Source organism: Hypanus sabinus, chromosome 19 (genome assembly GCF_030144855.1).
Source record: "Hypanus sabinus isolate sHypSab1 chromosome 19, sHypSab1.hap1, whole genome shotgun sequence".
NCBI lineage: Eukaryota > Metazoa > Chordata > Chondrichthyes > Myliobatiformes > Dasyatidae > Hypanus > Hypanus sabinus.
The window spans coordinates 66554240-66573113 of NC_082724.1; the positions used below are offsets into that span (position 1 = coordinate 66554240).

At 38.1% G+C, this 18874-nt stretch overlaps 1 protein-coding gene across 8 annotated transcripts in view; it reads right to left on the minus strand.

Annotated features, from left to right (window-relative positions):
• LOC132378006 (caM kinase-like vesicle-associated protein) overlaps window positions 1-18874 on the minus strand; it is a 212848-nt gene that overhangs the window by 93153 nt on the left and 100821 nt on the right. For all 8 annotated transcript variants that reach the window (XM_059944602.1, XM_059944599.1, XM_059944596.1 and 5 more), the window contains one exon: window positions 3998-4072. In XM_059944602.1, coding sequence (XP_059800585.1) covers window positions 3998-4072 — 75 coding nt within the window. The remainder of the gene's footprint in view (window positions 1-3997; window positions 4073-18874) is intronic.

Sequence of the window (18874 nt, forward strand, 5' to 3'; positions counted from 1 at the left end):
AGTTAGTTGCAAATTATTTTCCAATATGCCTATTCAGTTCCCCTGTGAAAGTCCTAATGATGGTATGGTGATGGAGCTAATAGAGCTGCTGCCTCACAGTTCCAGTGATCTGACTTCGGTCCTAGCTCTAGTGCATTCTGTGCGGAGTTTGCACATAAACACTAATAAACACTTTCACAGGAACAAAAGTGAAGGAGATTGACTTGGAGTTGCTCAATCACCTTCTGTAATACTTAGACATCATAACAAACTTGCACGCCATTTGATATGTCACCAAAGACTAGCAAATTTGTACAGATGTACTGTGGAGCACATTCCGACTGGTCACATCACCATTTAGTATTGAGGCTCCAATGCATAGAGTGTAAGAGGTTTCAGTTGGCTGTAGACTGAGACAGCTCTATCACAGGCACGCCTCCCCCATATCATATAAAAAAGACATGCCTTGAAGAGACAGCATCCGTTATTAAGGATCGCATTCACCCAAGACATGCCCTCTTTTCATTTCTACCATCAGGAAGGAGGTATAGGAACCTGAAGACACACACTCAATGGTTTGGGACCAGCTTCTTCTCCTCCACCATCAGATTTCTAAACAGTTTACGAACCCATGAACACAACTTCATTATTTGTGTTTTGCACTGTTTATATAGTATTGTACGTTATGGTAATTTGTTATGCCAGCATATACTGCTCAACAGGACAACAAATTTCACAACTAATATCAGTGACAATAAATCTGATTCTGATTCAGAAACTTGAGTATAAAACTCTTGTGCTTACTGCTGATTCTTAGCACAAAGAATTCATTTATGTGGAAATTTGGAACTGGCCAAAGCAACCTGTAATTAATGAAGAGGATTTGAAGCAACAATCTTAGAATCAGAATCAGAATCAGATTTAATGTCACTGGCTTGTGTCATGAATTTGTTGTTTTGTGGCAGTAGTACTGTAATATATAATAATACATTGCCACAGTAGCATGATACAGCTTGTTACAGCTTGGTGTTCTGGAGTTTGGAGTTCAATTTTGACATCATCTGTAAGGAGTCTGTATGACTTCCCCATGGAATTCATGAGTATTCTCCAAATGCTCCATTTCCTCCCACAGTTCAAAGACGTACCCTATAGGGTAATTTGTCACTGAAGACTCAGAAGGACCTACTCAATGCTACATCACTAAATAAATAATAAATAAATAAAAATGAGTAATAAAAAGTACAAATTATGCTGGACTTTACATTGTCTACATGGACTTTAGCAAGACCTTTGACAAGGTCCTGCAAGGGAAGTTGACTAAGAAGGTTTAGTCACTTGGTATTCAAGATAAGGTAGTAAATTAAATTAGACATGTGGAAGAAACCAGAGAGTGGTTGTAAATGGTTGCCTCTCTGTCCGGAGGCTTGTGACTAGTGGCGTGCTGCAGGGATCAGTGCCGGGTTTATTGTTCATTGTATTTCTATATCAACAATCTTGATGATAATGTGATAAACTAGATCAACAAATTTGCTGATGACACCAAGATTGGGGGATGTAGTGGATAGTAAGGAAGACTATCAGAGCTTGCACGGGAGCTGGACCAGCTGGAAAAATGGCTGATGGGATTTGAGGTCTTTGGGAGGACCAACCAGAGTAGGTCTTACACGGTGAGCAGTATGGCACTGAGGAGTATGCTAGAACAAAAGAATGTGGGAATACAGGTCAATAATTAATTGAAAGTGACATCACAGGAATATCTATTTGTAAAGAAATCTGGTGGCACGTTGGCCTTCATTATCAATGTATTGAGTATAGGAGTTACGATGTTATGTTGAAATTGTATAAGGCTTTGGTGAGGCCTAATTGGGAGTGCTGTGTACAGATTCGGTTATTTATCTACAGGAAAGATGTAAATAAGATTGAAGAAAATTTACAAGGATGTTGTCAGCGCTTGAGGACCTAATTAAGGGAAATGTTGAATAGGTTAGGACTTTACTCCTTAGAACATGGAAGACTGAGAGGAGATTATGAGGGAAATAGTTAGGGTAGATGCAAGCAGGCTGTTTCCTCTGAGGCTGGGTGAAACTACAACTAGAGGTCATGGGTTAAGAGAAAAGGTAAAATAATTAAGGGAAAAGGAGGTGGAACTTCTTTTCTCAGAGTGTGGTGAAAGTGTGGAACGAGTTGCTAGCACAAGTGGTGGATGAAGGGTTTATTTCAGTATTTAAGAGAAATTTAAATAGGTACATGAATAGTAAGGGTATCGAGGGCTGGACAAAGTAGATTAATGGCTTCGCACAGACTCGATGAGCTGAAGGCTCATTTCTGTGCTCTGGTGTTCTATGACTCAATTACACTATGTACAGCCTAGTATCACTTAAGCACATAAAATCAATCTATGCATATAAGCTATCTTATATATTTATATTTATTGCATTTTTATCATTAATATTTTGTTCTTTACTATTGTCTTCTTTTTGTGCTGATCGAATCTGGAGTAACAATTATTTTGTCCTCCTTACACTTGTGTAAAGGAAATGACATTGAGCAATCTCCAACAATTTTAAACAATCTTAATGTATTGGTACTTAAAACCCATTTTGAACAGACCGTATGATCTCTCACCCTACCACCCCTGTTTCTGATACAGTTCATTCAAATATGATCTCCCCCATTCTCCCACCCCACTCTCTGATACAATATAATCACAGGTGATCACCCTCACTCTCCCACCTCTGTCTCTGATACAATTCCCTCACAGTTGATTTCCACCCCCCAACCCAGACCTGAATATGTTGCAATTCACTCACAGGTGATCTCCCCAACTCTCCCCACCCTTCTCTGATACAATCCACTCACAGGTGATCTCTCCCACTCTCCCACCCTTCTCTGATACAATCCACTCATAGGTGATCTCTTCCACTCTCCCGCCTGTCTATGATCACAGGTGATCTCCCTCATTCTCCCACCCCTGTCTCTGTTACAATTCGCTCACAGGTGATCTCCCTTACTCCCCCACCCCTGTGTCTATTACAATTCATGCACAGGCAATCTCCCTCACTCTTCCACCCGTCTCTGATACAATTCACTCACAGGTGATCTCCACCCCACCTTTCTATAGAAACATAGAAAACCTACAGCACACCACAGGCCCTTTGGCCCACAAAGCTGTGCCAAACATGTCCTTATCTTATAAATTACTTAGGGTTACCCATAGCCCTCTATTTTTCTGAGCTCCATGTACCTGTCAAGAGTCACTTAAAAGACCCTATTGTATCTGCCTCCACCACCGTCACCGACAGCCCATTCCACGCACTCGCCACTCTCTGTGTAAAAAAATTTACACCTGACATCTCCTCTGTACCTACTTCCAAGCACCTTAAAACTGTGCCCTGTCATGCTAGCCATTCCAGCCCTGGGAAAAAGCCTCTGACTATCCACCTGATCAATGCTTCTCATCATCTTATACACCTCTATCAGGTCACCTCTCATCCTCCTTCGCTCCAAGGAGAAAAGACCGAGTTCACTCAACCTATTCTCATAAGGCATGCTCCCCAATTCAGGTAACGTCCTTGTAAATCTCCTCCGTACCCTTTCTATGGTTTCCACATCTTTCCTGTAGTGAGGCGACCAGAACTGAGCACAGTACTCCAAATGGGGTCTGACCACGGTTCTAGATAGCTGCAACAGTATCTCTTGGCTCCTAAACTCAATCCCACGATTGATGAAGGCCAATGCACTGTATGCCTTCTTAACCACAGAGTCAACCTGCACAGCTGCTTTGAGTTTCCTATGGACTTGGACCCCAAGATCACTCTGATCCTCCACACTGTCAAGAGTCTTACCATTAAAACTCTATTCTGCCGTCATACTTAACAACCCTGAATTCCACCCCTGAATCTGTTACAGTTCAATCACAGGTGATCTCCCCCACTCTCCCACCCACCTCTGATACAATTCACTCACGGGTGATCTCCACCCCACCTTTCCACCACTGAATCTGTTACAGTTCACTCACAGTTCCAGGAAGATGAAATATTCCTTGCGCGTTTCGAAGACATCCACCAGTTGCAGTATGTTAGGATGCTTCACCCTGGGAGAGAGAACAAAGCTTTGAGGATTGTCTGATGACACAGAAAGCAGGAATTTTATGTTCTTTAAGGACAGAAAGAGACAAATAAGTAGCGGAGGATTTAAAACAGTACCTGAGGGGCAACTTTTTTGCACTGATGAGTCTGTGGAATGAGCTGCCTAAGTTAATGGTTAAGGCTGATATAATAGTATCATTAGTTGGCACTGGAATAGACAATAGGTGCAGAACTAGACCATTCGGCCACTCGAGTCTGCACCGCCATTCTGAGATCATGGCTGATCATTCACTATCATTACCCAGTCCCTGCCTTGTCCCCATATCCCTTGATTCCCCTAACCATCAGATATCTATCTAGCTCCTTCTTGAAAGCATCCAGAGAATTGGCCTGCACCGTCTTCCGAGGCAGTGCATTCCACACCTCCACAACTCTCTGGGAGAAGAAGCTCTTCCTCAACTCTGTTTTAAATAACTGACCTCTTATTCTCAATCCATTCCCTCTGGTACTGGACTCTCCCAACAGCTGGAACATATTTCCTGCCTCAATCCTATCAAATCCTTTAATTATCTTAAACGTTTCAATCAGATCCCCTCTCAATCTCCTCAATTCCAGTGTGTACAAGCCCAATCTCTCCAATCTCTCTGTGTAAGACAGCCCTGCCATCCCAGGAATCAACCTAGTGAATCTACGCTGCACTTCCTCAATTGCCAGAATGTCTTTCCTTAAACCTGGAGACCAAAACTGTACACAATATTCCATGAATGGGAATGTGTTGTCTATGCTTTATGCTGCACCGAAACAGGCTCTTTGGTCCATCTAGTCCATGCTGATCTATTAATTTGTCCAGTCCCATCAACCTGAACCTGAACCATAGCCTGCCGTACCTCTCCTATCTGTGTACCTATCCAACTTCCTCTTAAACGTTGAAATCAAACTGGCATCCACCACTTGTTCCACACTCCACCGCCCTCTGAGTGAAGAGGTTTGCCCTCATGTTCCCCTTTCACCCTTAACCCATGACCTCTAGTTGTAGTCCCACCCAACTATGGAAAAAGCCTGTTGTCATTTACTCTACCTATATCTCTCATAATTTTGTATAGCTCTATCAAATTTCCTCTCAATCTATTCACCCTTTCCCTGTAAGTCAGATCCTCAGATCCTGGCAACATCCTTGTAAATTTTCTCTGTGCTCTTTCAGTCTTATTTTCATATTTCCTGTAGGAAGATGCCCAAAACTGCACACATACTCCAAACTAGGCCTCACCAATGTCTTATATAACTTCAACATAACATCCCAACTACTGTACTCAGTACAGTGATTTATGAAGGGCAATGTATCAAAGGCTTTCTTTATGACGCTATCAATCTGTGATGTCACTTTCAAGGAATTATGGAACTGTATTCCTAGATCGCTTTGTTCTACCAGACACCTCCATGCCCTACTGTGTAAATCCAACTCTGGTTCGTCTTCTGAAACTGCACACCTGGCTGCATTAAATTCCTTCTGCCCTTTTCAGCCCTTTATTCCAATAATGTAAGAAAGGATACCAAAAGGTTTTTTGGATATATAAAGAGTAAAAGAGACATGACAGGGGATATCAGACCACTGGAAAATGATGCTGGATAGGTAGTAATGAGGGATAAAGAAATGGCAGATGAACTGAAGTATTTTGCATTAGTCATTACTGTGGAAGACAGTATGCAGAAATTTCAGAGCCAGGACAGAAGTGAGTGTTGTTGCTATTACTAAGGAAAAGATGCTTGGGAAACTGACAGGGCTAATGGCACAGTGCTGAGAGAACATTTCTGAACCCTGTAGAATTTTCTCTATTTCTGCATAAATATGGCCGAATATGTGATCAGACCTTCAAGTAAGTCCTAAAACTAGACAAAGGCAACCCAATTAAATAAATAACATAAAAACTTTATGCTTGTTCATTTAAATCGAGAAAATGTTCCAATATTACATGTATTTGTTGGAAAATGTATGTGAACCTTGGCTTTCAGTAACTGGTGTGACCCACTTGTACAGAAATAACTTCAACCAAATGTTTGCATTAACTGTTGATCAGTCATGCACATTGGCTTGGAGGAATTTTCGGCCATTCCTCTTTCGGTCATTCCTGCTTCAACTCTGGGATGTTGGTGGGCTTCCTTGCATGAACTGCTTGCTTCAGGTCCTTCCCCAACATTTCTATAGGATTAAGGTCAGGACTTTGACTCGGCCATTGCAACAGGCTATTTTACTTCTTTTTAAACCATTCTGTTGTTGATTTACTCTTATCTTTTGGATCCTTATCTTAATGCATTATCCAACTTCTATAAAGCTTCAGGTGGTGTTTCTTTTGTAAAATGTCTTGATACAATTTTGAATTCATTCTTCTCTTAACGATTGCAAGCTGTTCAGGCCCTGAGGCAGCAAAGCAGCCCCAAACCAAAATGTGCTTCACAGTTGGGATGAGTTTTTGGTGTTGGTGTGCAGTGCCCCTTTTCCTCCAAACATAGCAATGTACATTTCTGCCAAAAGTTCAACTTTTGTCTCAGCAATCCACAGAACATTGTCCCAGAAGCATTGTAGAGCATCCAGGTGGTCTTTTGCAAACTTGAAAAGTGCAGGAAAATTTTTATTTGGAGAACAGTGGTTTCCTCCATGGTGTCCTTCCATTAATACCATTCTAGTTCAGTGCTTTTCTTATAAGGATGTATGAACAAAGACTTTAACAAGTTCTAGAGATTTCTATAGGTCTTCTGCTCTGACCTTTAGGTGCTTTTTCATCTCCTTCAGCACTGCATGCTGTGCTCTTGGTGTGATCTTTGCAGGATGCCCACTCCTAGAGAAATTTTCCTCCATTTGTAGACAATTTCTCTTTCTGTGGACTAACAAACACTCAAATCTTTAGAAATGCTTTTGTAGCCTTTTCCAGCTTCATGCATCTCTACAATTCTAAGGTCCTCTGGAAGTTGTTTTGATCATACACAGATATTTCTTGAGAAGAGCAGGTTCTGACAGTAATCTGACTTGGTGTGAATTTTTGATTTTCTGCTTCCCAAGTATAGCCTGGTCATTAAACGTGTGAAACCCACAATGAAGACTATTAAGATCTGGCTGGGAGGATTCTCTTGGGGAACTAGAGGGAGTAAGTCATATTTTGGCTTTTCTCCATTCAGTTTTCAATTTTTTTACCACCCTTTCACTATTTATATTAAAGTGTTTATAACACTTTTACATGCCTGAACTTTGATTTTTAATCGCTGAAAATGAATACCAGAGAACAAAAGGCATGAGCCAAAGGCAAGGAAGCTGGTAATGAACGTAAAAGAAAAGAAGGAGATTCTAAACAACTTAAACAGTCTCCACTCACTTTGGAAGCTATGTCGAAGCTCCTGGATGATAAATAAAAAAAAAATTCTACTTTGGAGGTAGTTTTAAAGGAGATCGAAAGCAAACTGGGAGCTCTTAAGCAGGAGAGTGAGAAAAACAGAGGCAAATAGCTGAACTCGATGAAGCTGGAAGACAGAGAGCTCACAGATTGGATGTGCTGGAAAAGAACTTAACTTTGACTACTCAGACACTGAAACAGTATAAACTCAAGATTATTGACCTGGAGTTGCAGTCATAGACAGAACCTGCGAATAATAGGGCTCGGTGAAGACGTAGAGAGTGGTGAGCTTACTAATTTTTTTTCTCAATTTTTAATGGACGTGTTTGGCTCTGAAGCTTTTTCTACTACCCCATACTTGACTGCATGCATTGCACTGAGAGTCAAACCCCCTAATGAGCTGAAGCCCTGACCTGTTATACTTCAATTCCACTATGTGCAAACCAAGGAGCATTTAATTTGAATTGCCTGTCGGAAAGGGGTTATTGTACATGGGGACCTCAAGTTTTGACTGGTTGAAGACAATAATCCCGAGGTGATGTGAGAAAGACTGCTTTTTAAACTGGTGATGTCCGAGCTTTATCAAAGAAATTTTCAACCGGCTCTGCTATTTCCAGTTTGTTTAAGGGTTGTTCTGCCTGACAAATCACATAAATGGTTTAAATCCATGGAAGAAGCTCAACAATTCCTTGACGACCAACGTTTGATCACAGCTGTCTAATAAATTGAATATCTCTTCATGTCTATATTCATTTGGTTTATAAGTTAATAATCAGTTCATAGATTTAGACTTTTGAAGTTTGGAGATTTTTGCCATTGGTTTGATAACACACATATTCTGTTTCAGAATATGGATGTTTATTATGCTTTTATGTTTAAGTTTCTTTTTTTTCTGTTGTTACTTTATTATTGTCAATTGTTTTTCTTTTGAAAATAATTAAGAAATTGATTTGGTGGTTGACTTTTTTTTCTCTGAAATATTAATAAGATTGTATTCTGGTGTTGTTTCTAGCATTCCTTTCTCAATGCTTTGACTAAGGTAGAAGCTTGCATTTTTCTCAATTTTTTCATGTCTGTATTCATTTAGTTTATAGTTCTGACTGTTTGGGTTTGAAGTTTTTTCTGATCTGGTGACTGAATGTTTTTTTTTCCTGAAATAGTAATAAGATTGTATTCTGTTTTACTTTTTTAGGATTTCGCTTCTCAAAATGTTTTGCAAATATGGCATTCCTTTTTCAATGTTTTGAGTGGGTGGTATTTTACATCACTTTTTCAATTTTGGAGACTTGCCATCAAGAGATTGGGGGTAAAGGATTTCTAGTTATCTTTCTGGCTGTCTATTGGCCAGTTTTCAGGTCTTTGTGGGTGGGAGGTGGACTATCTTTAATTTAGTTTTTTTCATTTGGGCTGAACTGAAACTACAAACATGTCTGAATTGTTGTAACTTTTGGTTCCCCTTTAAACATTTTTCCCTCTTCCTGATTCAAGAGTTTCCTATGCAGGAAGGTTAACCCTTTACATACCATATGGCTTATTCAAATAAAATGGATAATATTACTAACTTTGTTTCATGGAATATGAATGGTTTGAACCATCTGATTAAACGAAAGAAGATTTTTAAAGTTTTTCATAGATTGAATGCTCAGATTATCTTTGCCCAGGAAACTCATTTGAGGAAGGAAGATAATCAGCATTTCTTAAGGTTTTGAAAGGGACAGAAATTTCATTTTAATTCACAGGCTAAGGTGAACGGTGTATCTATTTTTATAGACTCCTTGATTTCATTTGTTCACTATGAAACAATCTCAGACCTGAATGGAAGATTTCTATTAATTACTGGTTTCCTTTATAACCAAAAAGTTGTTATGGTTAATATCTATGTACAAAATGTTGACTATCCTGAATTCTTTAAACATTTATTTGCATCTCTTCCTAATTTAAATGAATATATGTTGATAAAGGGAGGGGATTTTAACTGTTGTTTGAATCCTTCAATGGACAGGTCTGCATCCAATCAGGTACGACCAAACAAATCCGCTATTCTTATTTGTTCCTTTTTAGTTGACTCTGGAATTTTAGATATCTGGAGGCTTTTACATCCTAACGATAAAGGGAGTTCTCATTCTTTTCTCATGTATATCATGATTATTCTAGAATTGACTACTTTTTTATTGACTCTTGATTAGTTCCATCTGTTAATGCCTGTGAGTACGATGCAATCGTCGTTTCCGATCATGTGCCCTTGAAACTATCAATCAAATTAACTGATGTAACTTTTAAAAGCAATGATGGTTCAATTCTACTCTACTTCAGGACTTAAACTTTGTTAACTTTATTACAGAACAGATTGCCTTTTTCTTTTCAACTAGCTTTACAGAAGAAATTTCCAGTGGGATACTATGGGATACTTATAAAGTATACATCAGTGGTCAAAGTATATCATATTCTGCTGTATTTAAAAAATGAATTAATAATGAAATATGTACATTGGTTGATAAGATTAAAGAAATTGATCAAAAATATTCTGTTGCTCCTAATCTGGAGCTTTATAAAAAGAGAGTTGACCTTCAGATGCAACACAGTTTGTAGTTAACATCCCCAATTGAAAATCAATTACTTAAAACTAAGAGTCAATTTTATAATCATGGTAATAAATCAGGTAAATTATTGGCCAACCAATTGAAAATTGCTTCAGCTAAACATCAGATTATTAAAGTTCATAAACAGGATGGTAGTTTGACGGTTGACCATGACAAAATTAAAAAATCTTTTCAAGAATTCTATACCTCTTTATACCAATCAGAATTTCCTGATGATTCTACCATAATGCATGAATTTTTAAGGAAATTGAATATTCTGAAATTACCACTTAATGAATGTTCAGCATTATATGCACCCTTCATGGAAGAAGAAATAAATAAAGCAATTTATTTGATGAATTCTGGTAAAACACCTGGTTTGGATGGGTATACAGTAGGAATTTTCAAATCTTTTTCAAATCTGCTTTCTCCTTGGTTATTTAGAATCTTTAAGGATGCGTTATCTGTCGGTAAATTACCACAATCCTTTTATGAAACATCTATTTCTTTAATTCCTAAAAAAGATAAGAGACCCCACTGAATGTGCATCACATAGACCTATATCCTTGTTGAATGTGGACTCTGAAATCTTTTCCAAAATATTGGCAATTTGTTTGGAAAATGTATTTCCACAAATTGTCTCTGATGACCAGACAGGATTTATTAAAAATCGTTATTCTTATTTTAATGTTAGGAGGTTAATGAATATTGTATATACCCCTTCATCTAAAACCCCAGAATGCGTTATTTCACTTGATGCCAAGAAGGCATTTGATAGAGTTAAATGGGAATATTTATTTAATATGCTTGAGAAATTTAATTTTAGCCCAAAGTTTATATCTTGGATTAAACTGATATATCATACCCCTTTGGCTTCTGTACTTACCAATAATCAGAGATTGCCCCTTTTTCGCGGTACTAGACAGGGCTGTCCTTTAAGTTCCTTACTATTTGATATTGCCTTGGAGCCCTTGGCAATCGCTCCTTGTGATTCACTCAATATATTTGGCATTATTCGTGGGAATGGGGTACATAAGGTATCACTATATGCAGATGACTTGTTATGATATATCCCTAACCCAGAGAAATCATTCCCTGCAATAATATCACTACTTGCTCAGTTTAGTACTTTTTCTGGTTATAAATTGAATCTTAATAAGAATGAACTTTTTCCAATAAATATGCAAGCTCCAATCTATAGACAATCACCATTCAGACTGGTTATGGAATACTTTACTTATTTGGGCATTAAAATTACTAAGAAGCATAAGGATCTATTTAAAGTTAACTTTTTACCCTTAATTGACCATGTTAAACAACTGCTTCCTAAATGGTCCTCATAGTCCTTATCATTGATTGGTAGAATTAATAATATTAAGATGATTATTTTACCTAAATTTCTGTATCTATTTCAGGCGGTACCAATTTTCATTTCTAACTCCCTTTTTGATAATATTGATTCTAAAATTTCTTCATATATATGGCAGAATAAAAATCCTAGATTAAGTAAGAAATACTTACAGAAATCAGAAAACGAGGGCAATTTAGCAATGCTGAATTTTAGATTCTATTATTGGGTAATTAATATTCAATATTTAACGTTTTGGACACAAGATCTGGATGAAATTCATTGTCCATGATGGGTGAACCTCGAGCATGAGTCTGTACAGGGGTTTTCGTTGGCTTCTGTCTTAGGGGCCTCCCTTCCCTTTGCACTTACTAAACTGAATAAACAAATGACTAATCTAATAACTAAACATACAATACGAATATGGTTTCAATTTCGTAAATTTTTTTGGATTGAATCAATTTATCCTATCAAGTCCTATTATATTGAATTTTTTCCTCCCAGAATTAATCAAGCTTTTCCTTCCAGAATTAATCAAGCTTTTCTTTTATGGAGAACGAAGGACAAATGTTTTTGTGACATATTCATGGATAACTATCTTTTGAACAGTTGTCTAATAAATATAGTTTGCCTTGATCACATTTTTTAGATATTTACATATTAGAAATTTTTTGAATATTATGTTACCTATTTTTCTGGTGTCACATCAAACCGAAATTACAGAAAAAATTTAGGTTTAAACCCCCATCAGAAGAGTTTAATAGCAATTATTTATGATTTGTTTATGAAAATACGTCTAGGTACATCTGATAAAATTAAGAATGAATGGTAAAGAGAATGGCAGGTACCTTTACCTATAGAGAAATGGGAGAAAATTCTCCAACTAGTTAATACTTCTTCAATGTGTGCTAGACATTCCTTGATACAATTTAAGGTGGTTCATAGGGCCCATATGTCCAAGGATAAGTTAGCTTGTTTTTATTGCCATATAAATCCTGTCTGTGACAGATGAAAGTCTGAGGTAGCTTCTTTGACACATATGTTCTGGCCTTGTCCTCTTTTGGAAAAATATTGGAAAGATATCTTTGATACTATTTCAGCAGTTTTGCATATTGATTTACAACCTCATCCTATTACTGAAATTTTTGGATTACCAGTGATGGACTCTAATCAATCACCCTCTTCAGCTTGCCATTTGATTGCATTTGTTATGTTAGTAGCCAGAAGATCCATTTTATTTAAATGGAAAGATTCCAATCCCCCTACTACATTTCAATGGTATTCCTAAACTATAACATGCTTAAACTTGGAAAAAATTAGGAGTGACTCTATCAACCCTTCAGTTAAATTTGTTCTTTCTTTTTCAATCTTTTTATTGATTTTCACATATACACAAAAAAAAATAACATAGTAATAAGTAAATTATAAATACAATAGACTTGAAATCACATTGATAATAAGATAATAATATCCTACTAAACATCAACAAAAGAAAATACCTTAATCAAGTCCACATGATTATATGAAAAAAAAAACAAATAACCATTAAAAAAGAAAAAAAAAATATTAAAAAATATGTGAGAAAAAATATATATTAAAAAAAAATTAATAAAACACTAAACTAAACTAACATAGGCAATAACAACAGTTTACAAGTATAAGATAGTGTCAAAGAACTCCGGAACTCCATACCTGAACATGAATAAGCAGAAAGGTCCGGAGAAGGCCAAATTAATTCATATGAAAATGTCGAATAAACGGTCTCCAAGTTTCTTCAAATTTAATTGATGAGTCAAAAATAGTGCTTCTAATTTTTTCCAAACTCAGATAAGAAATAGTTTGAGAAAGCCACTGAGATGTAGTAGGAGGATTTACTTCTTTCCAATTTTGTAGTATAGACCTTCTGGCCATTAATGTTACAAAAGCAATCATTCGTCTGATTGAGGGGGAAAACTGATTGCCATCTTCATTTGGTATGCCAAAAATTGCAGTAATAAAATGAGGTTGTAAATCTATATTCCAAATTGAGGAAATAGTAGTAAATATATCCTTCCAATAATTATGTAAAGTGGGACATGACCAAAACATATGGGTCAATGAGGCCACTGCTAAATGACATCTGTCACATAGAGGGTTAATATGAGAATAGAATCGAGCAAGTTTATCTTTAGACATATGAGCTCTATGTACAATTTTAAATTGTATTAAAGCATGTTTAGCACATATAGAAGAAGAATTAACCATTTGCAAAATTTTTTCCCATTTATCTGTTGATATGTTGTATTGAAGTTCTTTTTCCCATTCTTGTTTAATTCTAACTGATATTTCTGGTTGTATCTTCATAATCATATTATAAATAAAAGCTACTAATCCCTTCTGACAAGGATTTAAGGTAAAGATCAAATCTGTAGTGTCCATCAAAGTTGAATTAGGAAAAGATGGTAAAACATTATGTAAAAAATTTCTAACTTGTAAATATCTGAAAAAATTAGATTTAGGTAATTCAAATTTATTAGAAAGTTGATCAAATGACATCAAAGTATCTTCAAAAAAGAGATCATGAAAACATTTTATACCTTTCCTTTTCCATATGTTAAAAGCTTGATCTGTCCAGGAGGGTTTGAAAAAGAAATTAAATAAGATAGGGCTATCAAGAACAAAGTTTTTCAAAATAAAAAACTTACGAAATTGAAACCAAATTCGTAATGTATGTTTAATAACAGGATTAAATATTTGTTTATTAAATTTAACTAAATCCGCAGGAAGACAAGAACCAAGAACAGAGAATAGAGAATATCCCTTTACCTCATTACATTCCAAATTTACCCACTGTGGGCACAGTGGTGAATCCAAATCTAATTTCCAATACAATAAATTACGAATATTATTTGCCCAATAATAAAATCTAAAATTAGGTAAAGCTAAACCACCATCTTTTTTTGATTTTTGTAAGTTAAATTTGAAGAAACCTAGAGACCATTTATTCAATGTTTTCGTATGATGTAAGCTGACCTTTTCCGAATCCTTCTCAATAACTTTTTGTTCATGTATAGAGGAGCGGAGTTAATGACAAATAACGATTTTAACTGATGAAACATGGAAGCCTAGCTTTTGTTTTGCTTTGTTTTTATTCTGTTTTTTTTTTTGTTAGTTTAGGGGTTTTTTTTCTTATAAAAATCTTTTTTCTTTGAATCTTTCTCATGCTTAGTTACTAAGAGATTGGGAGGCTTAGATTATACATGTTACTCAGAGTCTGATTATGTATACGTTAACCGTTATTAATGAAATCCCAATCTTTTTGTATCACTATCATTATTATGTTTATCTATTTGAAACTTAATAAAAAGGATTGATAAAGAAAGATCTGGCTGGAGGGTGCTGACTGCTCTTCAGCACCAATTCCAGCACACAGACTGGAGCGTGTTTACTGCCCATGCCACCACAGACTCTCAGATTAACATTGATTTATGTACCAAATCTGTCCTTGACCCCATCAACAAGTGTGTAGATAGAGTAACATCACAAAAACAAATAAAAATTTTCCCCAACCAGAAACCATGGATGAACAGAGAGGTTCACCTCCTGTTCAAAGCCAGAGATTCAGCCTTCAGGTCTGGAGACAGGGAGGCTTACAGCTCAGTCAGGGCCAACCTGAGGAGGGGAATCTCTCAGGCTAAACACATATTCGAACAGAAAATTTAGGAGCAATTCAACTCCTCGGACCCCCAGCGCATGTAGCATGGCATACAGGTCATCACAGACTTCAAACCACCTAGTACTGTGCCCCCTTCCAGCTCTGTTCCCCTCCCTGATGATCTCAATTACTTCTACACTCGCTTTGACTGAGAGAACAAGGAGGTCACCCTCAAAGTGGATCTCCCACCTGGTGAATTGCCTCTCTCACTTTCCATCTCCGATGTTTGCGCCACCCTGAGCAGGGTGAACATATGGAAGGCAGCTGGTCTGGATGGAAAACCTGGTCGTGTGCTCAGACTCTGTGCAGGGCAGTTGGCCGGGGTCTTCACGGACATTTTCAATCTGTCCCCGGCCCAGGCAGTTGTCCCCACAAGCTTCAGGATCGCCACCATTGTGCCAGTACCGAAGCATTCCACTGCCATGGGCCTGAATGACTTTCGCCCAGTTGCATTCACCCCCATCATTGCAAAGTGCTTTGAGAGACTGGTTCTTTCATATCTGAAATCCTGTCTGCCCACTACCCTGGACCCCCATCAATTTGCCTGTTGCCCCAACAGGTCAACAGAGGATGCCATCTCCACAGCACTTCACTCTGCCCTGATCCACTTGGACAGCTCCAACTTTTATGTCAGAATACTGTTCAGAACTTTAGTTTGGCATTTAATACTGTGATCCCCTCCAAGCTGATTGCCAAACTTCACCAGCTTGGTATCAGCTCATCCCTCTGCAATTGGACCTTGGACTTTCTGACTAACAGACCCTAATCTGTTAATTTAGCCAACCTCTCGTCCTCCACTCTCACCTTGAACACCGGCGTGCCTCAAGGCTGTGCACTGAGCTCTCTTCAGTACTCCTTTTTCATCTATAACTGCGTTCCTGTACATGGTTCTAACTCCATAATCAAGTTTGCAGACGACACCATGGTGATTGGCCTGATCAGAGGGGATGATGAGTTGGCCTACAGGGACGAAGTCCAGCACCTGGCTGTGTGGTGTGCCTACAACAACCTGGCCCTTAACACCCAGAAGACCAAGGAGATCATTATGGATTTCAGGCATGCTAGGAGCCACACTCACATCCCCATCCACATCAATGGAGCTGTAGTGGAACGTGTATCAAGCCATTAAATTCCTTGGTGTCCACATTTCCAAAGATCTCACCTGGTCCCTGAACTCCTCCATCCTCCTCCATCGCAACAGAGCCTTTATTACCTGAAAAGCATCGAGAAAGCTCACCTCTGTCCCAGGATACTGATGGGCTTTTACCGCTGTACCATTGAAAGCATACTCACTAACTGCATCTCAGTGTGGTATGGCAATTGTCCCATATCAGACCACAAAGCACTCCAGTGTGTAGTGAAAACTGCCCAGCTGATTATCGGCACCCAATTGCCCACCATTGAGAATGTCTACCATAAATGCTGCCTGGGCAGGACGAAAAGCATTATCAAGGATGCATCTCACCCTAACCATGGACTTTTAACTCTACTCCCATCCGCTCGGCGCTACAGGAGCCTCCGCTCCCGCACCAGCAGGCACAGGAAGATCTTCTTCCCTGAGGCTGTGACCCTGCTGAACCTCACATCACAGCGCTAAGCAGTATTGCACCCATATTGTACTGTCTCAGTACTTTTATATTTGTGTGCTGTAGCACTTACTTTTTATTCGCAGTTATTTGGTAAGTAACAGTATTCTTTGCATTTCTGGTTAGATGCTAACTGCATTTCATTTGGTTTTGTATCTGTACTCGGCACAATGACAATAAAATTGGATCTAATCTAATCTAATTTAATCTAATCTAATCTAAACTAATCTAATCTAATCTAAACTAATCTAATCTAATCTAATCTAATCTAATCTCTACAACCTACACCTCCAATCTCATCTCCTTGATTGGAACTTCTGTCTCCAAACAATTTTTGTAAAGGCATTACCCCAGAGGTCATGTACTTTTCTAACAAATGCATGTAATATTGGATCATTTTTCTTAATAAATAAATTAACAAGTATCGCATTTTTGTGTTTTTCTATGTAATTGGGTTCTCTTTATTTAGTTTTAGAACTTACATGAATATCTGATCACATTTTAGGTCATATTTATGCAGAAATAGAGAAAATTCTACAGGGTTCACAAACTTTCTATCCCCACTGTAGATAAGTCATGTGGACCCAACGGACTGCACCCCGGAGTTCTGAAAGAGGTAGCTGAAGAGACTGTGGAGGCCTTAATAATGATCTTTCAAGAATCAGTAGATTCCAGCATGGTTCGGGAAGACTGAAAAATTGAAAATGTCACTCCTCTCTTTAAGAAGGCAGGGAGGCAAATGAAAAGAAATTATAGACCAGTCAGTCTGATTTGAATGGTTCAGAAAATGTTGGAGAGCTGAAGGATGAGATTTCGGGGTACTTGGAGGCGCAGGCAAATAGGGCAAAGTCAGCATGGTTTCCTTAAGGGGAAATACTGCCTGACAAATATGTTGAAATTCTTTGAGGAGATAACAAGCAGGATAGAGAAAAGAGAATCAGTGGATGTTGTTTACTTGGATTTTCAGAAAATGGACATTGCTGTTTCAGGTCAGGACTCTTCATCTGAACTGAATATGTGGCTGTGGGACTCGGCAGGTTTGCAGTAAATGCCTGTGGATAGTCAGTCTTTTGAGATGGAGACAAATCAGAAAGGAGAGAGTTGTGTTGGCAATGTACCAAGTGAATTTGAGGGTGAGGTTGGAAGTTAATTGAGTTAATAAGCTCTGTGTGGGTGTAGGTCAGCATGTGAGAGCCAACCCTTCATACATTGTCCAGGCGAACTTGTGCGAGAATTGATCTTTGGTCATGTAACTTGTTGTAGAATCCTTCTTGTGTAGCTTTTTACTTCTATAACACTTCTTACAGAGGGAGACTATCATAGATAAAAATGCCACCTCTCCCCAGAATGCATATCAATTAGCATAATAACAAATGACCTCTGAGTGGGATGAATGCTGGTGATTATCCTTCATAACAAATTGACTATGCTGTACCTCAACACACTGAGAGCAAGACTGTCTTAACTTAGTCTTAACTTGAAGAAGTTACGAGGAATGGTGACGAGGGTAAGGCAGTGGATGTAGTCTATATGGACTTCAACAAGGCCTTTGACAAAGTTCCACATGGAAGGTTAGTTAAGAATGTTCAGTCATTAGGTATTAATGCTGGAGTAATAAAACGGATTCAACAGTGGCTAGATGGGAGATGCCAGAGAGTAGTGGTGGATCGTTGTTTATCGGGATGGAGGCCAGTGACTAGCGGGGTGTCTCAGGGATCTGTTTTGGGCCCAATGTTGTATGTAATATACATAAATGATCTGGATGATGGGGTGGTAAATTGGATTAGTAAGTATGCCGATGATACTAAGGTAGGAGGTGTTGTGGATAATGAGGTGGGTTTTCAAAGCTTGCAGGGAGATTTTTGCCGGTTAGGAGAATGGGCTGAATGTTGGCAAATGGAGTTTAATGCTGAAAAGTGTGAGGTTCTACATTTTGGCAGGAATAATCCAAATAGAACATACAGGGTAAATGGTAGGGCATTGAGGAATGCAGTGGAACAGAGAGATCTAGGAATAACAGTTCCCTGAAGGTGGAGTCTCATGTAGATAGGGTGGTGAAGAAGGCTTTTGGAACACTGGCCTTTGTAAATCAGAGCATTGAGTACAGAAGTTGGGATGTAATGTTAAAATTGTACAAGGCATTGGTAAGGCCAAATTTTGAATATTGTGTACAGTTCTGGTCACTGAATTATAGGAAAGATATCAATAAATTAGAGA